Source organism: Lagenorhynchus albirostris, chromosome 7 (genome assembly GCF_949774975.1).
Source record: "Lagenorhynchus albirostris chromosome 7, mLagAlb1.1, whole genome shotgun sequence".
Classification (NCBI taxonomy): domain Eukaryota; kingdom Metazoa; phylum Chordata; class Mammalia; order Artiodactyla; family Delphinidae; genus Lagenorhynchus; species Lagenorhynchus albirostris.
Window position 1 is genome coordinate 51,331,461 of NC_083101.1, and position 27,101 is coordinate 51,358,561.

The 27,101-nt window shown below is 41.6% G+C and overlaps 1 protein-coding gene across 2 annotated transcripts in view; it reads left to right on the plus strand.

Annotated features, from left to right (window-relative positions):
• Positions 1–27,101, plus strand: part of DOCK8 (dedicator of cytokinesis 8) — a 223,446-nt gene that overhangs the window by 151,742 nt on the left and 44,603 nt on the right. For both annotated transcript variants that reach the window (XM_060155013.1, XM_060155015.1), the window contains exons 24-29: positions 2,323–2,418; positions 8,419–8,568; positions 10,729–10,842; positions 17,278–17,433; positions 19,469–19,608; positions 25,251–25,420. In XM_060155013.1, the coding sequence (XP_060010996.1) occupies positions 2,323–2,418; positions 8,419–8,568; positions 10,729–10,842; positions 17,278–17,433; positions 19,469–19,608; positions 25,251–25,420 (826 nt within the window). The remainder of the gene's footprint in view (positions 1–2,322; positions 2,419–8,418; positions 8,569–10,728; positions 10,843–17,277; positions 17,434–19,468; positions 19,609–25,250; positions 25,421–27,101) is intronic.

Sequence of the window (27,101 nt, forward strand, 5' to 3'; positions counted from 1 at the left end):
AAACTGACCTATTTTCCAGAGGTTACCTTTGAAGCTTGTGGAGTGTGTCTTCCCTACAATGGGAAGATCCTGGTGTAGCTGAGTTACATCAGGGCAAGCTTAGACCATCTGCTAGATTAACACGCAGCCCTGCACCTCTCCCAGGTGGGAGAGCTTCCCTCATGTCTCACAACAGCACACAACTGTGTTCACGTGTATTGAGATTATAAAGGTTTGACTCGCCTGACAGAATGAAGTGGGACCAATGACAAGCTGAAACACTTCAGCATTCTCCATTCATCCCCATTAACCGTCAGGGGATGTAAATAGTTTGAATACCCAGACATCTGCACAGAGATTTTTCCATTTGTCTCCTTTTAGTTTAGCTGAGTAACTCTCCAATTTTACTGTACATAAGAATCAGTAAATTGTGTTGCATGCCTACTGTACACTGTGGGTAATTTAAAGGTTTGTCAAGGGTTAGCTTTGTTCTAATAAATTTTTGCTTTGGGTGTTGACTTTAAAACTTTATTTCCACATACGCCAGTACTCTAGGATGTGATATTAGGTTGTTCAAGTAGTTTCAGCTTTCTTACCCACTGAGGAATAAAAAATGAGTTCATCTGTATTTATTCTAGATTTTATGGTTGTAAAATGAATGGAATCCACAGAAAATGCCCAGACATCATTTCTGCCGTCAGTTAGGGTGACCAGCTATCCCAGTCTCTCCAGGACTTAGGGGGTCCTTGGGATGTAGGACTTTCCATTTTAAGACCAGGACGGTGTTGACTGAAAAGAACGCACATCCTAAACATTGAGAATTATGTTTTATTCGGGGACATTACCGAGGACTATAGCCTAGGATACAGTCTCTCAGATATCTGAGGGACTGTTCCAAAGAGGTAAGGGAAGAGCTAGGATATATAGGGATTTTTGCTGAAAAAAACCAAACCATGTAGTTGAACATCAAAAGATGTTCATGAAAAACAGACATCTCAAGTTAATGATTTTAGTGTTTTTTCTGTGTATGGGAGGGTGCGAGAGTCTGAGCTCATTGAAATTATTCCTTAGATATGCATCTTAACTATCTAGGGCCAAGTATCCTGTTTTTGTTCATCCTGAATTCCCCTCAGGGTGCACCGTCTGGGTCTCAGTGGCTGATGGCTTGATGGTCTGGAAACATTTGTGTTCACTGGAATAAGCAGGCAACATTGTTTACTGAGATGACAGGCGACATTGTTTTTGTCCACAACAGTCTCAGGCAAACTGAGATGAGTTGGTTGCCCTACCTTTAGTCTTAAACTTGTTCCCCAGATAAAGCAGGGAATGGGAAGGATGCAAAGGGTGTAAAAAGATCACTGTCTGCTACATCTGCAGTCGGATGACTTGACAGGCAGTGTAGACATAAAGTGGAGCAACTGACCCTGGGACAAAGAAGTATAGAAGTTGGATGAGTTCAAGCTGCTACCCCTATGCCTTTTAATGCAGACAATCTACTGATGAACCCAAACCTCGTTCCCCACAAAGCCATAGCAGGAGTATAAAAACAAAAATTGTTCCATCTAGAAGGGAGTTGAAATACCATCTAGACAGTGGTTCTTTGATTGAGGTCCCTGGACCAGCAGTGACAGCATCACCCGGGAACTTGCTAGAGATGCAGATTCTCAGGCCCCACCCCAGACCTACTGAATCTGAAACTCTGGAGGTGGGCTCAGCAATCTGTTCCTTAACAAGCTCTCCAAGGGATTCTGACGCACATTCAAGTTTGAGAACCACTGCTACCAACTGAGTTTATAGATGAGACCATTGAGGGTCAGGGGAGGAACTGCTTACACGTGGTCACACAGAGGGTTTACGGTGGGACCTGGAAGGAAAAGAACAGAGTCTCAGTTCCGACTGCTACCCAGGAATGCTTCCCCCATAGAATGTATTAGCTTCACTCCCCTGCCGAGGCCAGTTCTTCAAACCCAGCTGTCCAGTAAGGTTTAGAAGCCCCAGGTGCCCAGGTTTCCAGTGACTCAGAATGCTCTACTGCCTTTACTTTTCAGGAAAGGATTAAAAATACACTCCTGCTGTGCCCCCTTCCTCCCTCGAAACTCCTGCCTGTGCTTGTGTGGCTCTGGGGATTTGGGGTCCACACAGCCTTCTCCTACCTACTGAAAAGGCCTTCCAGTCTCAGATTGTGTCAGCATTGACTCTGCCATCCACTGTGGTCTAAGACATCTAGGACACATACTAACAAGCTATTACAGTTGGGAAAAAAGAAAAGTGGGGTTGGCGAATAAAGCACCTAGTACAGACCATCATTATGTAAGTGTAATGTTTTTGTGTTTGTGTGTCCAGCATTTCCATGAGGAGCTTGCCCTGCAGATGGTGGTCAGCACTGGAATGGTGAAAGAAACAGTCTTCAAGTACTCCTGGTTCTTCTTTGAGCTTCTGGTGAGATTCTTGCATGTTTATATCCGTGCTCGGTAGGGCACGAAAAGCAGACAGGCAGTGAGGTTTCCCATGGTAGGAACTGACATCTTATCTACTGAATTGCTGCTGCAGAAAACCTGGGATCATTCCTTCAGTTTTAACTCTCCCTCACCCTTTCATCCATCTTCCACCAAATCTTGCTGATCCCACCTTGAAAATGTACTTCCACCTGCCGCTTCTCACCAATCTTCACTGCTCCCTGCCTAGTCAAGCTGCCATCATGTCTGCATTCGCTTCCTCTTTGCCCACCTGCATTCATTTGTGCCCCCAGCCCATCCAGTCTGCACAGGGCAACTCAAAATTAAGCAGATAATGACACTCCCTTCTTTAAAACCTTTCAGTGATTTCCAGTGTACTGGAAATAAAGCACACATTTTTCTCACGGCCTAAAAAGCCCCTGGATGATTCTGTTTCCATTCATCTCTAACTTTATCTTAGCCCCTATTCCCCCCCTCATTCAGCCACATTGTTTCCAGTTTGGTCCTTTGAAGATGCTGAGACCTTTTCAGCCTCAGAGCCTTCTTAAGATTCTTTCCCCTGTCCGTACTTTTCATGCCCCCCACATACATACACACTTCAGGAGTTCTTCTCTTTAGGTTTCAGCTTTAGTGTCACCACTTCTGAGAGTCCTTTTCTGACCACCTTCTACCATAATATATCTTCCACTCTATTCCTCTCCTTTTAAACACCCTCTTTATTTCCTTCCTAGCACTTATCACAATTTGTAATTGTTTTTCTCTTTTGCCTATTGGATTTCTAGGATTGGGGTCTATCTTCTTCATTATCTTATCTCTAGCCCCAGAACATGGCTTGACATCGTACAAGCGCCAACTAATATTTGTTGGGGGGAAAAAATGAGACTTGTAAAACTGTTTACCTGCAACTTCTATCTGTTCTCTAGCAGAAAAGCAAAAGGTACAGCATAGTCTTTAATTTAAAAATAAAGAGAATAATAGTAATACCTATTTTATACTAGAAGTGAAAGGATTTTGCCATAAAGCCACTAGAATAAGCATTTTGTCAATGTTGATAAATTGAGATGCATTGTGAAATGAGGTGAAATGAAAAAGGTATGAAAGCACAGACACTAACTACATAAAAATGCACATGGAAACAATCCAGAGGATAGAGTGGACTGAGATTTAGTGATAGAATTAGCTTTATATTGACTGGGTTCTTTGCTCTGTGACACTGTTAAAGTGGATAATTTTTTTTGAGAGAGATGGTAGGATTTTCACCTGAGCTCTAGTTTATCTATGTAAGTTCAAGCCCAAGTAAAAGAGAACAATACTGAACAATAAGACATAGAGGACAAGAGGGTCAAAGGAAACAAAAATAAACATACATTGGGGAGGAAATGGGAAGTAGTGTGCAACAGAGTTAAAAAGAAGTGAAGACCATGCCACAGAAGCACATCCAGGATGCAAATCCCTTAGAGTTTCACCAAGTTCCCACCCCTCGTTTGAGAAAGGTATTGCTAGCGAGATGTCTTTTCCAAACACAGTCCCAGATGCCTGCAGCAGAACCACCTAGGGTGCTTAGTGAGAATAAAGCAGATCTAGAGCCCCTCCCTAGAATACTGAGTGCAGTGAGGAGGGGGAAGCCGGCACTGCATGAACCTGTCTGCCCAGGTGCCTTCCAAGCGTGCTGAAGATCCACTAGTCCCCACCACCTCTGCTCTGTGAGGCCCGAACAGAGCTGAGGGTCTCTGTATGCAGCCAGCACCAGGAGTTTGCATTCTAAAAGCCAAGCTGATTCGGGTGGCTGGCTGCAGCTCACAAGTCTTGGAGCAACCGCGTTAGCAGTGAGACACGAGCTTTGCAATCTGGCCGGAAGAGGCTGGCCATAAACTCTGTCTTGAGGCAAGAGAAGGATCAAAACCACCACTGTGTGCCCAGTACATCCTGTTTCTATGTACCCATCCCACCACCATCAAGTTTCTCCATAAAGAAGATTTACTCAGGTGGTAATCCGTCTATAGATAATTCATACAAATAATCTTCAACTGAGTTGATCTGCCATATTGCAAATTTTAAAAGACGTGATGCAAAAACTCACTTTGACATTGTGGAATCTCTTAGAAGAGAGTCCCAAAGGAAAGCAGTATCTCAGTTCAAAGATGTTTCATGTCATTTACTCACACACATGCACACATATGCACACACTTCACCTAATCATTCTTAGATCTTGTTTAGTAGCTCTGTATTATAAGCTCTATCGTGAGCAGTTATCCCCGGTGCAAACACAGGACCCTGAGGCTAAGGAGGGGTTTGCCCAGCCCTCTCAGCCAGGGAGGGGCAGGGCCTCAGTTCCGCAATGCTCTGGTCCAAATTCTGTTCCTCTGCCATTTTGCTTCTCCTTGGAAGCGTAACGTGACAAAACATTTTCTTAGCCTAACGTATTAACAACATGCGAAACCTTTGTATTCTGAAGTCAACTTGAATGGAGTGCTGCAATCACTGTCCCATTCTCAGTAGGCATGAACTCAGCATTGCTAGCCCTAAATGGCTCCTCGTGGCATCTTAGAGCTCTCTTTCAAAGGCAAGTTTGCATTCTCCGCAAATGTAATGATACTCTGTCCTTCATATAATACCAGTGACAGCTGGCATCCCCAAGGAAGGAAAAATAATAACACCTAAAATGTGTTGAGCATCTATATACATGCTAGGCACCCTTGTAAGCACTGTAAGCATCATCTGGTTGAATCCTCAGACGACCCTCAGGCAGGAGCTTTCCATCATCCCCAGTTTACAGATGGGGTTGGAGGAAGGGTGGAGGCCATAAGGAGAAGTCTCCAGGTCCGCCAAAGACTTCATCAGTACCACTTCAGTGCCCCTAACTGCAGGGATCTGAGAACAACCATGGAACAGGTGAAAATTGCTTTTGATCTTGCACATTTATTTACTAGGACTCAGTAGGCTCAGGGAAGAAAGCAAAAGCTAAAGCTGATAGCCCTCCTTCCTTAGGAGTCCTTTATGGTAAACAGCTGCAGAAGCTGGAAAGAAGGTCCTACTGATACGAGTGCTTGGAGGGGGTTGGTCAACATGCAGATCACCCAGGGCTCTGCAGGTTATAACTAAGTCTGTCAGGGTCCTCGTGAGACAGCGTTGGCATTGCTCAAAAGAGTTAACTGAAAAGCATTTATCAAAGGGACTTTGCCCAGGGTATGTGCCAGGTTACAGGAGCAGATAAGCGTTGGTGAGGCACCCTGGGAGCAGAAGGCGCTGGAAGCATTTCTCTCTCCTAGCTCTAAAGAAGCAAGGGTATGGAATAGTGTAACTGGAGGCAAGAGAAAGCTGAGGCAGAGAAGAGGGTCCACGTGACAAGGAGCTGGCATCTTAGAGAAACACTGCCACTGCCAGAAGCACGCTGCACGGGGATGAGGGCAGTGGAGTGGATGTGCACCTGGACCACTCTTCTCCCGCCCACTGGTCCCCTGATGGTGCCTCCCATTTGCCAGGTCCAACCAGAAGCCTAAGTTCAAGGAGTCCTGAATGATGTTGTCTATAGGGATCAGCTTCCCAGGGCTCAGAGATAGATGGAGAAGGGCAAGAAAGGGAGCTGGAGTTTGCATCTGGAGGCAAATGGAAACTGTCAGCCCCAGCCAGAACTTTGCAAGGAAACCGATCTTGGACCCAGACAGGACGCCCAGTCCTCCACGCATTGCTTTTGCATTTGCCTTACAGATGCCTAGGAAGTTGCTGCAAAACCAAAACAGTTTTTTTCCCAAGAAGCTTGAGGAGAAAGGACGACAGCCTCCTTGGGCTTAGCCAACAACCTGGGCAATTTAACACCCTTTAGTTGTATTAATGCCCACGTGCTAATGAACAACCACTTTGGCATCAGAGCTGTTGAACACAATCCTTGGGCAGATTTCATACTTGCTAATGAATAAATTCCCATGTTTCTAGAAACTGCTGAGCCAGACTTTGGGGATCCAGAGGTAAATGGTGACCCTGTCTACCCAGGACATGAAGTTCTACACCAAGGGGTTCTTGGTATCCCAGCTTTCAATGGGTCACAGAGGCCAATGTGGAGGAAAATATTTTCCTGCCTTATCCCACCCTACAAATAACGGGCCAAGTCTCCACTACTATTTCCACTGGGTGTTCCTCTCTTGAGATGCAAAGAACATAGTAGTTGGCAAGTAGCTGACAGTCCGGCAAGAGGCCAGTGGTTGGAAGTATGGTATTGTGAGGATTATCTGTTTGTTTGTAGGATGGCCACACTCAGCAGGCAGGAGGCAAACACAAGAGTGAGTTCTAAAAGCCCGGTGCTGGGGTGGGTTAGGCAGCAGGGAATCAGGAGCAGGTAGCTCTAAACAAAGGGGCCTTGTCTTCCTCGGTCCTTTGTTAGGATCATAGTGAGAGAGGCGTTTTGTCAGACAAATATGGGGTCCAGTTCCCACCATCAGGTCTTCCATCAAGTACATGTGACTCTCATTCAGGTCTTCCATCAAGTACATGTGACTCTGCGGGTCTTCCATCAAGTACATGTGACTCTGCGGGGTACAGACACTTTAGTGTGTCCTGAGCCAAGGTCTTCCATCAAGTACATGTGACTCTCATTCAGGTCTTCCATCAAGTACATGTGACTCTGCGGGGTACAGACACTTTAGTGTGTCCTGAGCCAAGGGGGACTCTACTGTGAAGAGAAACTGTGGTTCTTACCCTGGGCTTCAGGATTTTATGTTCTTAGATCTTCCCCAAACTGGCGATGGCATTATCTGAACACAGAAAACACATTTACCTATCTGTATGTTTTCACTTCTTAACTTACCTCTTCTGTGTTTTGTTTTGTTTTGATTAATCTCTGTTTATCTCAGTGCTAAAAATATTGCCACCCCTGCATTCTCAGAAACAGAAGTCTGCGGTTAGCGCTCTTGGGAGTGAAAGTCATTTTCCCCTCTTCTTCCAGCCCTGACCTAGTGGGTCACCTTCAGGCCAGTGTGGGTTGTTTTAAGTTCCAGGGCCATTTCTTTATGCAGTGACTCTTAGACTAGTGTGGACACACTTATGGAAAGGGTAGGCACCTGCCCACAGCCTCTCCCAGCCTTTCCCATCAGACTGTTCTTCCTAGCTCTGAGCAGCTTCCAACAAGATGCAACCTCAGGCTGTATCAAAAGGGGATGTATTGACCCATAATCTCCTGGCCCAGGAAGAAATCCAAAAAATAAGCACGATTTTGACTTAAAATTGTGGTAGGCATTGAGCTGGTATTGTACTAGTCATAATACAGAGAATCACTGATGGATATACAGGTTTTTATTTAAACTACATATACATTAAATATGTATTTTAAATATATAATTATATCATATAAATGTATACATAGATATGTATATTTAGCAAGCTAGTCGTATAAAACTCAGAACGTAATTTCTCCTAGAGGTAATGTTCCAAGCAGTGGTTAAGTTTCCAGCTAGCACACTATAGAATTGTTTCTGGAAAAACTGTTCTCCTGTTCAGCTGGAAACTTGACATAAGATTACCATTTCTCTCTTCTCCTTGCTGTAGTTTCAGAGACAGAAATTACTTCAGTTCACATCAAAACCAGTCTCATAAACATTTCCTCTTTCTGGAATGTGTTGTGTGCCATGATAGGGTGGTGCCTCAGTGGCCCTAGGGGCCCAGTCTACGTCTGCCTTCCCAGTTGAGAGAAAGGGAGTCTTGTGACACCGCAGCTAAAGAATTAAGCTCCCTGGCTTTGTCAGCAGCAAGAAGGGAGCCCCTTGACTTGGGGTCAAGAAGGGGGCACCCTTCCCACCTCCTGCCACCATGGTAACCATCCGGGTGTCAGGAGCGTTTTTCAGATCAGAGCCTGCTTGGGCAACCACCAGCACAGATAGAGTGTTAGAAAGTCCATTGTTAATGAGCTTTTCTTCCAGGCTTTTCCCCTTTTCCACAGTGTACAAGCAGGTCACCAGTTTCCACATTGACATTTCCCCTATCTTCTCTGCAGGTGAAAAGCATGGCCCAGTATGTACACAACATGGACAAACGGGACAATTTTCGGAGGACTCGTTTTTCCGACCGTTTCAAAGATGACATAACTACTATTGTTAATGTGGTCACCTCGGAGATTGCAGCCCTTTTAGTAAAACCTCAGAGGGTAACTGTGTCATTTTACTCTTTACTTTCTGAAATTTTTTACCTTGGGCGTATGTTATTTTCATAATCAAAGAAAAATAAGCATCATCTTAAAACAGTAATTAAAATGTAACTAACATACTGCATAACAACTAAATACAGTATGTTATACTGGACAGGACCCTGGGGTGGGGCTGGGGACTGCTAGCAAGAAATTACAATATGGAATTACAATAGTTTAAATTATTATATCAATGTAGCTACAAGAGATAATATTCTTATTCTTAGGAAATATACCCTGAAGTATTATGAGGTAAATGGGCATGATATTTGCAACGTACTCTCAAATGGTTCAGAAAAAAAATTGTATATGCAGAGAGAATGATAAAGCAAATGTAGCAAAATGTCAAGTATTGATGCGTCTAATTAAAGGAGTTCTTTTTACTATTCTTGCACCTTTTCCTTAAGTTTGAAATTATTTCAAAGTACAAAGTAAAAAAATATGTAAAATGAAATAAAACAAAATTCTAAAATTTGAAGCAGAATTTAAAATTCTAGGGGCTTCCCTGGTGGCGCAGTGGTTGAGAGTCCGCCTGCCGATGCAGGGGATACTGGTTCGTGCCCCAGTCCGGGAGGATCCCACATGCCGCGGAGCGGCTGGGCCCGTGAGCCATGGCCACTGAGCCTGCGTGTCCAGAGCCCGTGCTCCGCAACAGGAGAGGCCACAACAGTGAGAGGCCCACGTACTGCAAAAAAAAAAAAAAAAAAAAATTCTATAAAATTTGAAGCAGCAGTGATCATTATTAATACCTTTATCATTATGAAGAATTTGTATGCTACCATACAAATACTCAGGAGAAGAAATTTCCATTTGGTTATTTCTTATGGCAAACTTTGTGAGAGTGGCAATGGTGTCTCCATTTTGGCAGGCATGAAAAATGAGGCACAGTGAGGTTGATAAATTTTCCAAAAGTCACACAGCTAGCAGCAAAGTCAAGACTGAAGATTCCAAGCCCAGAATATTCAGTCTCTTAAGGAGTCGTCCATGTGGAGGATGCTAAAAGCATGAGGACTTGCCACTCCATGGTAACTGTGGAAACTACCAAGTCTCCATCCATGCCAGTGGCTGGTCAGCTTGGCCTGAATTTGCAAACTGTACATGATAACAAGAGGAACATATTTTAAAATCATATTTTCAGTAGTGTCAGAGCAAATTGATTTATACTTCTGAGAATAAAGGACATAAACATGAAAAAGGGAATCCCCAATTGCTCTGAAGTGCTATGAAAATCCCTCATAAATATGAGCACTGAGAAGTAATACAAACAAAACCATGGCCTCAATTCATGCAAGAGTTGACCATGTATGACTCTGACCTCTCTTAAGCTGAGAATGCTGTCTAATTGGAGAAAAAAAAAAATCCTGGCTTCCCTGGTGGCGCAGTGGTTGAGAGTCCGCCTGCCGATGCAGGGGACACGGGTTCGTGCCCCGGTCCGGGAGGATCCCACATGCCGCGGAGCAGATGGGCCCGTGAGCCATGGCCTCTGAGCCTGCGCATCCGGAGCCTGTGCTCCGCAATGGGAGAGGCCACAACAGTGAGAGGCCCGCGTACCGCAAAAAAAAAAAAAAGAAAAATCCTTAAGTAAAAACTGGTTCTTGTATCCTGACTAGATTTTCTGCAACAGTCCTTACAAATTGAGTCTATCTCATTGAAGATAGTGAATACATTTCAAGTTAGTTTTGCCAAAACAATAGTTACCAGAATTAAATAAGTTATAGTAGAGCAATATAAAGAAATATAAGAAATATGAGAAACCAGAATGTGGGAAAATGTTCATAGTATAATGTTGAATGAATAAATTCAGGACCCTGTTGTAGATAGAGAATGAGCTCAATTATATACAAATAAATATGCACGTAGGAAAAAAAGCCTAGAAGGAAATGTATCTAAATATTAACAGTAGATAAGGAATTACTTCATTCAACACTCATGGCATCAATTAAGTTCTAAGTTACATTTGCTATAGTTTTGCAGGGTTACCTGCTTTGCTCAGTATCTTCCAGAGGGACACTGGCTAAAAACATAGGACCTGCCTCTCCCAACTTTCCCATCAGAGACCTGGGAGTTTATGACCAGGGTTTACCACCAAATGATGTGGGTGTTTGTATGTTTGTTTTTAAGGAAATTGAACAGGCGGAAAAGATCAACATCAGCCTGGCTTTCTTCTTGTATGACCTCCTCTCACTCATGGATCGTGGCTTTGTGTTTAACCTCATCAAACATTATTGCAACCAGGTGAGTGTTCCCTCAGACCCAGCCCTGTCGTTCTGGTTCCTTCCCATCTGATGTGATGCTGATTGCCGTGGCATGCTCTTTTGTTCACTGCCAATTTAGGCAACTTGACTCTTGTACATTCTGGGTTTTGTGGTATATTCTTCAAGTCAGTTGTTTTGTGCCATGGACGTCTGTAGACACACTGGTTTGTGTGAATTCCTGAAGCATTTACCAACCCAGCACAGAAGAGCCAGCAAGTTAATCTACGGGAATTGAAATGTGTTAGTGATATGAGTTGCTTTCTTCAATTATTTAACAGAAATTACATGACTGTAGCATTCAGTCTTTGACCAGGTATAGAACTGAAAATATGAGGTCTCTTTTCTCCTATCAGGGTAATTAAATTGTAGTTGTGAAATTCTGACATTAAAGAACCCTGGTAAAATCAAAGAGACTGAATTTGACCTGGCACGAAGCAAATACTGTCCTCTGGTGTATCTGTGGAGGATTGGTTCCAGGACCCCTCCCAGCTCCCCCAAGGATACCAAAATTCATGGATGCTCAAGTCCCTTCTATAAAATAGCATAGTATTGGCAAATAATTTACATACATCCTCCCACATACTTTAACTCATCTCTGGATTACTTATAATATCAAGTATAATGTAAATTCTATATAACTAGTCGCCAGTACAAATTCAAGGTTTGCTTTTTGGAATTCTCTGGATTTTTTTTTTTCTGAATAGTTTTCAATTCTCAGTTGGTTGTACGCATGGATACAGAAACTGTGGATACAGAGGGCCGACCGTATTTTATAATCCAGGAGCATCTTATCAGTGCCCCAGATTTTTCAAATGGAATTCTTCTTTTGTTCTCTATCCTCCTCATACTGTCCCAACAATAGAAATGTAAGTAGCAGTTATTATTGCTGCTGCTCCTTTCCTTCCATATTCCTACGTTAGGACCACCACCACTATCCTTGCCACTAACATCACTACCCGCCACCACTGTCTTCACTACCACCAGTATCACCACCCACCACCTCCACCATCACCATCACTGTCACCACCCCGGTTTCTTCCACCCCTGGACAAAGCACTGTGTTAAGCACTTTATAGAAATTGTATCATTTGATCCTTGCAAGGTGTCATTGTCAACATTTTGCAGATTATAAGGCTGAAATTTAGAGGAGTTATGTAACTTCTCCAGGGAAGAAAGAGCCATGGCTACCTAACTCGAGGTACAGTAGGTTAATTACTCTGCACCTTAGATAAGTCATTAAATTTCTTATCTAGGAAATTAGTGACCTTAGATAAGTCATTACATTTCTATGGGTCTCATTTCCTCATCTGTAAAATAAAAGGATCTCCTCTCCCCAGTAAAAAGACCATGACTATTCTAAAGACACTCCTAATACGGAAGATGACTTATACAAAGCGAATCCTAAGGAAACATCAGAAGTCCCAGAGCACCAACATCTTGTGCAGCCTGACCTCCTGACCCTGCATTGATCTTCTGTCCCTATCCCACCAGATTGGAGTGGTGGAGGAATGTGCCATTTCTCTTTGCCATCCCCCTCAGGTGTTTAGGATGGCAGGTCACTGGATGAATTGCAAATATAAATTAATATGTTTTTCAAAACTTGAAGTTGAATATATGGAAAGGAGATACTGGAACACCACTATAAGCCCAGGGTTAGCCTCTGTTAAAGAAAAAATTTATGCATGACACGTGGTAATCTGTAAGGCAGACTTTATTCAGGACCATCGTGATAGGGTAGGGACCACTGCACCACAGTTTTTCAGTAGGGGAGAGAGATTGTGTTCAACTCTGAATACAACAGGAAAAATGCCAATTTATAGCCAAGGAACAGGGTAGGAATAGTCAGTGGATGAAAAATTACTAAGAGGAAACATCAGGGGTAAAGGAAGAATTCTGGCCAAACTAACCTAACAGGATTTTGCTGAAGGCAGGCCAGGTGATCATATACCACCTGGGGGATGGTGTGGGATGAGGAATTTGGTCAGATCTCAAGAGTGATCAGATATTAAGGGTGAGGGATTCTGGCTAAACTGACTTAGCAAGATCCTTGTGAAAACTGGGCCACCGAGGCTACTGCTTTGGGTCCTGACCTTTGCAAAGGATGTTTTGGGAACTGCACTTTACTCTTTCCTAAACATTGCTAAAATTATTTTTGAAATTTCTGTCTTCATGGAAGTTTCAAGGGACTTATGAAAGATGGCCACAACGTGGTCTTCTTTCAAATGCAAATATCTTGTGCTTTCATAGAAAATACAAACAGACCAATCACAAGCACTGAAATTGAAACTGTGATTAGAAATCTTCCAACAAACAAAAGCCCAGGACCAGATGGCTTCACAGGCAAATTCTATCAAACATTTAGAGAAGAGCTAACACCTATCCTTCTCAAACTCTTCCAAAATATAGCAGAGGGAGGAACACTCCCAAACTCATTCTATGAGGCCACCATCACCCTGACACCAAAACCAGACAGAGATGTCACAAAAAAAGAAAACTACAGACCAATGTAACTGATGAACATAGATGCAAAAATCCTCAACAAAATTCTAGCAAACAGAATCCAGCAGCACATTAGAAGGATCATACACCATGATCAAGTGGGGTTTATCCCAGGAATGCAAGGATTCTTCAATATACGCAGATCAATCAATGTGATACACCATATTAACAAACTGAAGACTAAAAACCATATGATCATCTCAATAGATGCAGAAAAAGCTTTTGACAAAATTCAACACCCATTGACGATAAAAACCCTCCAGAAAGTAGGAATAGAGAGAACTTACCTCAACATAATAAAGGCCATGTATGACAAGGCCATATATGACAAACCCACAGTCAACATCATTCTCAATGGTGAAAAACTGAAACCATTTCCACTAAGATCAGGAATAAGACAAGGTTGCCCACTCTCACCACTATTATTCAACATAGTTTTGGAAGTTTTAGCCACAGCAATCAGAGAATAAAAAGAAATAAAAGGAATCCAAATCGGAAAAGAAGAAGTAAAACTGTCACTGTTTGCAGATGACATGATACTATACATAGAAAATCCTAAAGATGCTACCAGAAAACTACTAGAGCCAATCAATGAATTTGGTAAAGTAGCAGGATAGAAAATTAATGCACAGAATTCTCTTGCATTCCTATACACTAATGATGAAAAATCTGAAAGTGAAATTAAGGAAACACTCCCATTTACCATAGCAACAAAATGAATAACACACCTAGGAATAAACCTACCTAAGGAGACAAAAGACCTGTATGCAGAAAACTATAAGACACTGATGAAAGAAATTATAGATGATACAAACAGATGGAGAGATATACCATGTTCTTGGATTGGAAGAATCAACATTGTGAAAACGACTATACTGCCCAAAGCAATCTACAGATTCAGTGCAATCCCTCTCAAACTACCAATGTCATTTTTCACAGAACTAGAACAAAAAATTTCACAATTTGTATGGAAACACAAAAGACCCCGAATAGCCAAAGCAATCTTGAGAAAGAAAAACGTAGCTGTGGGAATCAGGCTCTCTGACTTCAGACTATACTACAAAGCTACAGTAATCAAGACAGTATGGTACTGGCACAAAAACAGAAATATAGATCAATGGATAGAAATAGGATAGAAAGCCCAGAGAGAAACCCATGCACATATGATCACATTATCTTTGATAAACGAGGCAAGAATATACAATGGAGAAAAGACAGCCTCTTCAATAAGTGGTGCTGGAAAAACTGGACAGCTACATGTAAAAGAATAAAATTAGAGCACTCTCTAACACCATACACAAAAATAAACTCAAAATGGATTAAAGACCTAAATGTAAGGCCAGACACTATAAAACTCTTAGAGGAAAGCATAGACAGAACACTCTATGACATAAATCACAGCAAGATCCTTTTTGACCCATCTCCTAGAGAAATGGAAATAAAAACAAAAATAAACAAATGGGACCTAATGAAAGTTAAAAGCTTTTGCACAGCAAAGGAAACCATAAACAAGACGAAAAGACGACCCTCAGAATGGGAGAAAATATTTGCAAACAAAGCAACTGACAAAGGATTAATCTCCAAAATATACAGGCAGTTTATACAGCTCAATATCAAAAAAACAAACAACCCAATCCAGAAATCGGCAGAAGACCTAAATAGACATTTCTCCAAAGAAGATATATAGATTGCCAACAAACACATGAAAGAATGCTCAACATCACTAGTCATTAGAGAAATGCAAATCAAAACTACAATGAGGTATCATGTCACACCACTCAGAATGGCCATCATCAAAAAATCTACAAACAGTAAATGCTGGAGAGGGTGTGGAGAAAAGGGAACCCTCTTGCACTGTTGGTGGGAATGTAAATTGATACAGCCACTATGGAGAACAGTATGGAGGTTCCTCAAAAAACTAAAAATAGAACTACCATATGACCCAGCAATCCCACTGCTGGCAATACACCCTGAGAAAACGATAATTCAAAAAGAGTCATGTACCAAAATGTTCATTGCAGCTGTATTTACAATAGCCAGGAGATGGAAGCAACCTAAGTGCCCATCGACAGATGAATGGATAAAGAAGATGTGGCACATATATACAATGGAATATTCCTCAGCCATAAAAAGAAACGAAATTGAGTTATTTGTAGTGAGGTGGATGGACCTAGAGACTGTCATACGGAGTGAAGTAAGTCAGAAAGAGAAAAACAAATACTGTATGCTAACACATATATATGGAATCTAAAAAAAAAGAAAAAAAAAGGTCATGAAGAACCTAGGGGAAGGATGGGAATAAAGATGCAGACCTACTAGAGAATGGACTTGAGGACACGGGGAGGGGGAAGGGTAAGCTGGGACAAAGTGAGAGAGTGGCATGGTCATATATCCACTACCAAATAGAAAACAGCTAGTGGGAAGCAGCCACATAGCACAGGGAGATCAGCTCGGCGCTTTGTGTCCACCTAGAGGGGTGGGATAGGGAGGGTGGGAGGGAGATACAAGAGGGAGGAAATATGGGGATGTATGTATATGTATAGCTGATTCACTTTGTTATACAGCAGAACTAACACACCATTGTAAAGCAATTATACTCCAATAAAGATGTTAAAACAATAATTTAAATAAAAGATCTAAAACAGGCTTATTCAAATGTAAAAAAAAAAAAAATCTTGTGCTTTCAAATTCTATTAGCTGGCTTGACCCAACAACTTTGTGAGTGGCCATTAAGTGATGGGCATAAGACCGAGTTCTAATCAGTTCAATTTGCTGGTGTTCCCATTGGTCCAAAATCAGCCAGTAATGCACATTGACAAGAGTACGGGTTCTGGTAAATGTTTTTACAGAGAAGTATATATTCTGTTTTCTTCTATAATACATAATGGTATTCATTTGTTTCCAGTAACTGTCTAACTGCAGATTCTATAGGCAAAATGCCATAACACAATGGCTTTTCCTAAAATGACTGAAAATATGTGCTCATTTAAATTGTATAGTTTATAAAACTGCTCTTAAAGTGCATGAAGAGGAGGCATGGCCATGTGTAAGGATGAGATGCTTGGTTTCCTGTGCTGCAGCAGCAGAGTATTTATAATGATACATTGAGAGGTAGAAGGTCCATCAAGACCCTCCTTTCCTTGCTTTGCCTTAAGGGAAGAAGTCTCTGAGTCACAGCCCATAGAGTCTCGGTCCTTCAATTGTCAACCTACCTGAGGGAAGCAAGAGATCTCTTCCAGACTGTCACCTTTGCCAGCTTTTCATTGCTTATTTCAGGGTTGGTTTGTTTAAGGGAAGATTTTTCCTGGAAACTCTTCCAGCTTTCTCTTTCTTTCTCCTCCACTTCCTCCTCTCCCACTCTGGGGCAAACTCCTTGGTTGTTATGCAGGGACTACATACTTAGATTCTAAGTAATTTGATGCCTTCATCTAGGGAACTGGTTTGAGAACTTCCCAGGGGGACCTTTAATTAGAAACCACAAAAGAACACTTGTGGCGTTGAAGTCATCCAGTCCTATTCCATTAGTTTTGTGTGACCCCATGTAGGGTCAACTCTTTTCATTTAGTTTCTCAGACACAGTGGGATTTTTGTGAAATTATATCGTGTTACACTGAAGACATACCTCCAGATTATTTTTAACACAGGCTTGCCACGGTCTTAGAGATTTGACGGGTGGGAGTCGCAGTAAGCATCCTCATTTCAGACAGCTGTTAGACTAGAATCATTAAAGGGAACAGTAATGGATGAAAATTTACTGGGCCTCCCGGTAATGCAGAGTTTGACATCTGTTGCCGTGTCCCATTCGTTTTTATTCGATTGATTGCCTTAATCTGGGGAGAAAGGATATTTTTGTGTCTGTCAACCTCAACTCCATTCACCTTAAACACCTCTTTTCTCTCCTCATTTTTCTTCCCAGCTGTCAGCCAAGCTCAACAACCTTCCAATGCTCATTTCCATGAGGCTAGAGTTCCTGAGAATTCTCTGCAGCCACGAACATTACCTCAATCTGAACCTCTTCTTTATGAATACTGATACTGCTCCAGCGTCTCCCTGTCCCTCCATATCTTCCCAGGTAATTGGCTAACTGGAAAAATTGTTTAAGCTATTTCATTGAAATAGCTTAGTTTAGTCATTTATTCCTGTAAAGATTGGTCGTCTTAATTAGAAGAAACATTGAGCTATTCAAGCCAGATCAGTTGATCCAGATGCACACAAGTATGCCCGTAGTTGTGCCATCTGACTAATCATTTACAAGCTACGTGATTGTTTTCTTCCTAGGTCCAAGGATCCCTGCTGAGGTCAAGTAGAGCAAAAGGAATCCATGTGCACTACGAAAAATGTGTAATTCATAGAAAAGTCACAGATCTTCCTTTTGTCTGAAAGTCATCTTTCCACTCTAGCTTGACAGTCTCCTTTGCTCATTTCCCTTTTCCTAAACCTCAACACCATAAAATTTAAGAAATGACAGCTTCCTTTATATTGATTCCCAAATGATCTAGTAGTGGTTTTTAACATGGATATTATATCTTTGAACGATCCTAGAACTTTCTGCTGTTTCTGCTTTAGAATGGAATTCGGCATGAGATGATTCCTCCTTGAATCATATTCCAGATAATTTAGCTCTTGAAACACTAAAAAGATCTCATTGTAAACTAATCAATGTTCTGTTTTATAGAGAGTGTATTTCCAACAAGTCTTTTTCTTCATCAGCCCAGAAGAGTAACAGTTGTATTAAAATTTAGAGATGAGGCTTTGACTGACATGGCCAATCTTTTTTTGTAGAACAATATTTTGCAGGTTAAGTTTGGTGGGCCCCAGATTCTACAGGATGTTAAGAGGTATTATGCAAATACAGAATTCCAAAGACAAATCCATTTTGAAAACCCTGTGTTAACAGGTTTCTTTGCAGTAGGACATCCAAGTGTCTCTAACTTGTTCATATAAATTATAAATGCCTGTGGGGTAGGAGAGGAAATGGGAGGCTGTGTAGGATAAGCAGTGATTCCCAATATGACTGGACTCTGGAAATCTTTTTTTTCCTCCATCGATGATTCGGGGGACTAGTGTCCTCTAGAAAAACTTTAAAGAAATGCTGTTTAATAGTCACATTCCATTTATAGGGAACAAATCAGTAGCTCAGAGCAGCAGGCAAGATTTCTTCTTCTTAGCTTTTCTTTCTGATGCATATTCCTTGAATACTAGCCCAAAGGAGAAGGCTTGTCTTAATAATTTTTTAAAACTCTTAGCTATTCATGCCAAATGACATGATCCAGATGTGCACTGCATGACCATCTTCCTGTGAACTGGGAAAGAGCTCACTGACAAGCAGCTGTTCCAGACGTGCCAGCTCTGCCCTGGGTCGTCTCCCACACTCCCCTTCTGACTGCCCCAGCCTCACCAAACTGGAAAGGCTTTCCAGAGACTTTTTTTTTTTTTTTTGCAGTACGCGGGCCTCTCACTGTTGTGGCCTCTCCCGTTGCGGAGCACAGGCTCCGGACGCGCAGGCGCAGCGGCCATGGCTCACGGGCGCAGCCGCTCTGCGGCATGTGGGATCTTCCCAGACCGGGGCACGAACCCGTGTCCCCTGCATCGGCAGGCGGACTCTCAACCACTGCGCCACCAGGGAAGCCCTCCAGAGACATTTTGGATTCTCCTAGTGACATATAAAATATGACCCCAAGATAAGAACACAGGAATTGCCCAGGACTGGTCAATCTGACACTTCCCTGCCTGACGCTGCTTCTGGTTTCCAGGCCAGCAAAACTCAGAGAATGTATGTAAGCCATCTTCAGAAGTGTAACAGGAGCCTTAAATAAAGGGGGCAGTTGGTTACAGAGGAATCACCTGCTCACAGCCATAGCATTGGATAGAGTCCCCATTTCCCTGTCCAGATGTGATCCTAGGATTTCAATCCTCTTTGCTGGGAATGCAGAGTGAACGCTCTAAGTCTCAGTTTCTTCATCTGTCACATGGGGACACAAGTGGTACCTGCTTCACTGCATCGTGCCTACAGAGCCTGGCCATAGCATGTGCTCAATAAACACTAGCCATCATGATTTTAATTCCGGTTCTTGTCACTCATAGAACTGCTCCTTGCATTTCTGTAGAACTCCAGCTCCTGCTCCAGTTTCCAGGACCAGAAGATTGCCAGCATGTTTGATCTGACACCAGAGTACCGCCAGCAGCACTTCCTCACTGGGCTTCTCTTTACCGAGCTGGCCGCTGCCCTGGATGCCGAAGGGGAAGGGTATGTTTCAGACATTTATAATGGAACACAAAGGAAAAAAAAAAAGCTGCTCCTTACTAAAGTTTGCAGTTCAGCCTCTCTTGCTTGGCGAAAATCTCCGCCATTCACCAGTTCCAAAGAGTAGAAGCAGACACGTTTAGAGAAAATGCTGCTATAGGAATGTGGAAAGGCACGGGGTAGGGAGAGAAACCATAAAATAGCTCTTTTCAACCTCCTATTCTTTGAGAGGAAGTTTCCAATTCTACTAGGTTTCCCAGGGATGCTGATTCGTGAGCTCCTTAGAAGCAGGAGCACTGTTTTTAGTGCGTGCCTTGGGTGATGTGTGCGCACAGAGGCAGCAGCCAGGTGCCGTTTGGATCAGTGCTAACAAAGGAAGTGGCCACTGATGAGAAGGTAGTTGCCCCGTGTCCAGATTAGGTTTCTTGCAAAAAGACCTTCCCAGTCTAAGAGAGATGCCACAGGTCCAGGGCTTACACGTTCTTTCACTGCTTATAAACCTGATCACCTGTAGGCACGTGGCAATATCTGGACTTGAAGTCAATGAACTGGGACTTCTTTCCTTCTTTTCCTCTGCTCCATAAGCCCAAAGGATCAGACCTGACTGGACAGAAGCAGATGATGCCTTCCACAATACTACACGTTCCATTCAGCAATTACTGAATGCCTACCATGGGGCAGACATAGTTGAGTGTTGGAATATATCAGAGATATTTCAATGCACAAAACAGACAAAATCCCTTGCCCCCAGAGAGCTCACCATTCAGGGGCTCAAATCCAAGGAGCCTTAGGATTGGAAAATAATTTAGGTTCAGCCCTTTTGGTGTTCACATGAGGCCCACAGAACTGAAGGAACTTGCCAAAAGTTACATAGCACAGCCAAGTCTAGAGCCATGGTCTTGAGAGTCCCTCCTCAGGGCCCACCCTCCTATACCACATCACCTCCCTGCCTGGGAACCTACTCCTCCAATGCCTACGTTCTTCCTTCCTCTGCTAATAGAGGACACTGGAATAGAGTACGCTGACTAACGGCAGCATGGCTGTATGTTATAGATTCTTGTCTGATTGGAAACTCTCAAGTTCTCTCGAAGTGCTTGTAATTTTGTGGCAAAAACAGGACATCCTTGTATGAAACAATTGCAGGAGCACAAGATTGTGTAACTTCAATAACAAATGTGTCCTAAGCGCTTTGCCCATCCTGATATTACCTAAGTGAATGTAGGTCTCTGTCGCCCAGCAGGTCGTTGTGGGAAGTCTGATGTTCTTAGCTCAGAATTCTGCCTCCTTCCAGAAATTCAGGTGTCAAGTGTATCCTTAGAGAGCTTCATTTTCCAAGGCTTCAATTTCATCGTCTTCTCTCAACCCTAACTAAACTCCTCTCAGTTTTCTCAATAGAACTTTCTACTCTGTAGCTAACATAAATTTCCACAGCAACACAAAGTGTCCTGACAAATGTGCTGAAAGGCGCTGAGAAGAAGGCTTATGCACAAAGAAAATTGCCTTCATACACACACAGACACACAGACACACAGACACAGACACACACACACACACACACACACACATGCTTTGTCTCAATTGTCCTTTAATAGCATGGATTTACGTGATTTCTAAAAGTGCTCTTTAGTATTTACATAAACGGTACTTTCTATTTTCCATTTCTCTTCTAGTGAAATGTCTAAGGAAACAGCCTTTACATCTGTTTTGATTCCTCCTAAAATTGTTGCTGTTATTTTAAATACTAGCAACAGAGTAGAGTATGTTCAGAAGCCATGATGTGATTATGTTCAATCAGGTAGGTACATTCTTCACACGTGTACACACACACAAATACACACAAGGTACCTTTTCTACCCACCCCCAGAGGAAACTAATTAAGAGTGCCACTCCTTTGGCGACACAGTAATCCCTGATCGCGGTGTTGTCAGTTACTCTCCTGGAGAGTCATTAAAAATACCATCACGGACTTTACCATGTGGGTGAAAATCTCAGAAACATCTTATCCTTTGACAATATTTCCTTTTGATCAGTATTTCCTTTTGCTGCCAATGTAATTAGTAGACTCACCAACACCTGCCCATATGAGGCGCAAGGCCAGTGGGACACATCTCAGTACCTGAACTCCTGAAAAGGAGCCACAGGTCTAGTTTCTAATGGATCTCTCTGGAGCCCCCCTTACCTGGGGGTATCCACAAACATCCACATATCATTAAATCCATAGTGGTTTTCCAGAATGTGGAAATTATCTAGCATCTTTGTGTTATGCTACCAAATGTTTAAAGAATTAATTCCAATCCTTCACACACTCTTCCAAAAAAATAGAAGAGGAGAGAACACGTCCCAGCTCATCCTATAAAAGCAGCATTACCCTGATGGCAAAAGCAGACAAAGACATCAGGAGAGAACTGCAGACAAATATGAATATTGATATAAATATCCTCAAAAAATACTGGCAGACTGCACCCAACAACATATAAAAAGGATTGTACACCATGGCTAGGTAGGGTTTATCCCAGGAATGCAAGATTGGTTTAGCATCTGAAAATCAATTGATGCAATACATTATATGAGGAGAATAAAGGATAAAACCCACTCAGTCATCTCAATAGGTGAATAAATACTGAGTGAAGTAAGTCAGACAGAGAAAGAGAAATATCGTATGATATTGCTTATGCAAAATCTAAAAAGAAATGATACAAATGAACTTATTTACAAAACAGAAACAGACTCCCACACTTAGAGAACCAACTTGTGGTTACTAGGGGGGAAGGGTTGGGGGAAGGGATAGCTGGGGAGTTTGGGATTGACATGTACACACTGCTATATTTAAAATGGATAACCAACAAGGACCTACTATATAGCACAGGGAACTCTGCTCAATATTATGTAACAACCTAAATGGGAAAAGAATTTGAAAAAGAATAGACATACATGTATAAGTATAACTGAATCACTTTGCTGTACACCTGAAACTATCACAACATTGTTAATCAACTATACTCCAATATAAAATTAAAAATTTGAAAAAAAGCATTTGACAAAATCCGTTAACTCTTCCTGAAAAAAGACACTTCACACACCCTTTAGGAATATATGAGAATTTCCCCAACCTGATAAAGGCATCTGTGAAAAACCCACAGCTAACATCATACTTATTGGTGAAAAACTGAATACTTTCTTTCTAAGGTCAGGAGCAAGACAATGTCCACTCTTGCTTCTTCTATTCAACATTGTACTGGAAGTTCTACTCAGAGAAGTTAGACAAAAAAATGAAATAAAAGGCATACATATCAGAAAGGAAGAAGTAAAGCTATCTCTATTCACAGATGACATGATTTGTTTATAGAAAATCCTAAAGAACCCACTAAAAGAACTATTAAAGGTAATAAGCGACTCACGGACTTAGAGAATGAACTTATGGTTACCGGGGGGAAGGGTGGGAGGGAGGGATAGACTGGGAGTTTGGGATTGACATGTACATACTGCTATATTTAAAATAACCAACAAGGACCTACTGTTAAAAAAAAAAAAAGGTAATAAGTGAGTTCAGCAGGGTTGCAGGGTATAAGATCAATATACAAAAACTAACTGTATTTCTATACTCCTGAAATGAACAATATGAAATTAAAAGAAAAATTCCACTTAAAGTAGCATCAAAAGAGTAAAATTCTTAGGAATAAATTTAACAAAAGAAGTACAAGACTTGTACAATGAAAACTACAAAACACTTTAGAAAGAAATAGATCTAAATAAATCGAGAGGCATGACGTATTCATGGATCAGAAAATTTAATATTGTTAAGATGGCAATACTCCCTAAATTGATCTACAAATTCAGTGCAATTCCTCTCAACATTCCAGCTGGCCCTTACAGAAATTGACAGGCTGATACTAAAATTCATGTGGAAATTCGAGGGACTCCAATATAGCCAAAACAGTCTTGCAAAAGAAGAACAAAATTGGAGGACTCACATGTCCCAATTTCAAAACTTACTACAAAGCAAAAGTAGTCAAGACTGTGTGGTTCTGACATAAGGATAGATCTGTGTAAATTAATGAAATTGAATTGAGTCTCTAAATGAATCCTTACATTTATAGTCAACTGATTTTTCAACAAGAGTGCGAAAAAAATCAATGGCAAAAACATAGTGTTTTCAACAAATGGTGCTGGGAAAACTGGATATCCACATCCAAAAGAATGAAGTTGGACCCCTATCTCACACCATATACAAAAGTTAACTCAAAATGGATGAAAGACCTAATTGTAAGTGTTAAAACTATAAAACTCTTAGATGAAATCTTAGGGGTAATCTTCATGAAATTTGATTAGGCAGTAGTTTCTTAGATCTGACATAAAAAATACACCCAGCAAAAGAGATAAGTTAGACTTCATTAAAATGGAAATGTCTATGCTTTATAGGACATCATTAAGAAAGTGAAAAGACACCAAACAGAATGGGAGAAAATATTTGCAAATCATAGATCTAATAAGGGATTTGTATCTAAAATATATTTTTAAAATCTTACAACTCAATAATAAAAGAACAGATAACTCAGTTTTTTAAAGGGCAAAGGATCAGAATAGACATTTCTCCAACGAAGCTGTGACCAATAAGTACGTGAAAAGGTTTTCAACGTAATTAGCCATCAGGGAAATGTATATCAAAACTAGTTAAATACCCCTTCTGTCTTAGTTCCTTTCGGCTGCTATAACAAAAATATCATAGAATATTTTTAGAATAGGTGGCTTATAAACCACAGAAATTTATTTCTCACAGTTCTGGAGGCTGGGAAGTTCAAGATCAAGAGCTGGCAGATTCAGTGTCTTGTGAGGACCCACGCCCTAGTTCACAGATGGCCATCTTCTTGCTGTGTCACCCCCATGGCAGAAGGGGGCAAGGGAGCTCTCTGGGGTCTCTTTTATAAAGGCACTAATCTCATTCATGAGGGCTCTGCTGTCATGACCTGAAGCCCTCCCAAAGGCCCCACCTCCAAACACCATCACATTAGGGCTTAGGTTTCAACATATGAATTTGGGAGGCAGGTCACAAGCATTCAGTTCCTAGCACCTTCATACCCACTAGGATGGCTGTAATACAAAAGATAGATAATAACAAGTGTTGGCAAAGAGAAAATAGAACCTTCCTATACTGCTAGTGGGAATGTAAAGTGATGTAGCCACTGTTGAGAACAGTTTGGTGGTTCCTCTAAAGGTTAAATATAGAGTTACCAGATGATCCAGTAATTCCACCCTCAGGTAGATACCCAAGAGAAATAAAAAACCTATAACCACACAAAAACTTACACACAAATATTCATAGCAGCATTCATAATTCATAATAGCCCAAAAATAGAAACAACCCAAATGTCCATCAATTGATGAATGCATAAATAAAATGTGATCTGACTATGCAATGGAATATTATTCAACAATAAAAAGGAATGAAGTACTGATTCTACAACATGGTGAACGTTAAACATCATGCTAACAGCAGAGCCAGGACTAGAACACAGGCAGTTTTTCTCTGGATTCTGTAGGCCTCTACCCTGCTTTGCTTGGTTTTCATGTCGTCACCCCATTGTTTAGGAGCATTCTGGTCAACCTCGCTTCACTCTAACCTTTGGCTTTTTGTGTGGTGCCAATAGGATCAGCAAAGTGCAAAGGAAAGCTGTCAGTGCCATCCACAGCCTGCTCAGTTCTCACGACCTGGACCCGCGTTGTGTCAAACCGGAGGTGAAGGTCAAAGTTGCTGCCCTCTACCTGCCTTTGGTTGGTATCATTTTGGATGCTTTGCCTCAGCTCTGTGACTTTACAGGTAACAATGCCTTCTGTTTCCTTCTTTTGATTGTTGGGAGCGCTTGCCAAATGCCCCACTAAAATGAGGTTTCTGTTACTAGCTCCAGTGTTGACATGCTTGTGTGAGCAATTCCCAACACCGACTTTTTTAACATAGGCCCCAATGAGTGTATTTTTTTTTAAGGCACATAGACCTGTATATGTTTTTCATTTAGAAATCGTTTGTTTATTCATTCACTCATTGGTCTGCTGGTATATGATGAACATTATAGACCATACACCACAAAGGATAAGATAATAACAGAATTATTTCTTTTGGAGATCCGTGCTCTAATGCCTTGAAATAAAGTTGTTCCTTTTTTCTCTTTTTTCTTTTATGAGCTTTTAAGGAAAGAAGCAGACTCAAATGAGTCTAAACACTTGTACCATGCAAAAAAAAAAAAAGGCATTGTATCTGACACGCTTAGGAGATTCTGCCGCGGCAGAGGAATTTTGCCCTTGGCACTAAGAGGCTCATTCTAAGGTTGAAAGTCAGTATCTCCCACTTGGCCACAAGAGGAAAGGATAGATTGTCTGAAAGGCCTTTGTGTACCTCCTGGGTTTATTTGCATGTTACTGTGTGGATTAGGGAATGTAGACAAACAAAACTACCCTCTCCCAAAAAAGAGCATCTTACCTGAGACCTGAGAAAGACAAGCCCATCTGCCTACCCTCCCCACAACACACACTCACACACACACAATTCTGGCCACTTCAGAGTGGTTCTTGCTTTTTCCTCAGCAAAGGGAAGTTCTTAAACATTACGTTGCTTGTTCTCTCAACTGAGGAAGGATCCCGAGGAACGCTTATTGAGCCCAGTATCCTTGGAAGCAATGATGCTCGGAATCTTAGAACCATCTGTGTTTTCTTGCTTCCTGCAAATGCAAAGTGTCCTATGGGACTAAATTATTTCTAAAATCCTTGTGGTGACAATTCTTTAGCTCATAGAATGAGGAAAAAAATGGGCAGGGAAATTACAGAAGCAAGCTTGGCACAAGAGATGAGCCGGCTGCAGGGTGAGGTGCGTGGAGCTTCCTGTAGCAGTGCCTGACTGGAGGGCAAACGGAGAACAGAGTTGTCTTCAAGATTTAAAGATGCGATTCAGAGCATGGCAGGTGACTTGCAGACCATTTCTAGGATTTGGCCTGGACCTTTCAAGAAAGTTTCACTTGAAGACCTGTGATTTGTTTGTTCCCAAAGCAGGGAATCACATTAGCATGCATTATCCTAAGCTTCCTTGTTGATTAGAATTTTCCAAATCAGTGACTTGGGATCAAAACTTTTCAGCACATGGTCTTTGAGCCTTTTAAGTCTCCAATGGTTTCTTTACGTGTGCACTGAACTTTACAGTCATGATGTAGCTGACAAGTGGGAAAACAGTATAAGTATTCTATTATTAGAGGTAATATAGTGCATCTGTTACATATGAAATCTTTTGATTGATACTAATAAGAATACAGTATATTTTTTAAAAAAGATACAACTGAATTCAAATTCCAGCCTGTTTATTACTATATATGACCTTTGGAAAGTTCCTCAGCCTTTTAATGCCTTCCCTTCCGTTCCTCGGTTGTAAATATGTGATAACAATGCCTATATCTTAGGGTTGTGATAAAGATGAAATGAGAGAACTTCTATAAAAGCATTTTGGCAGCAAATGT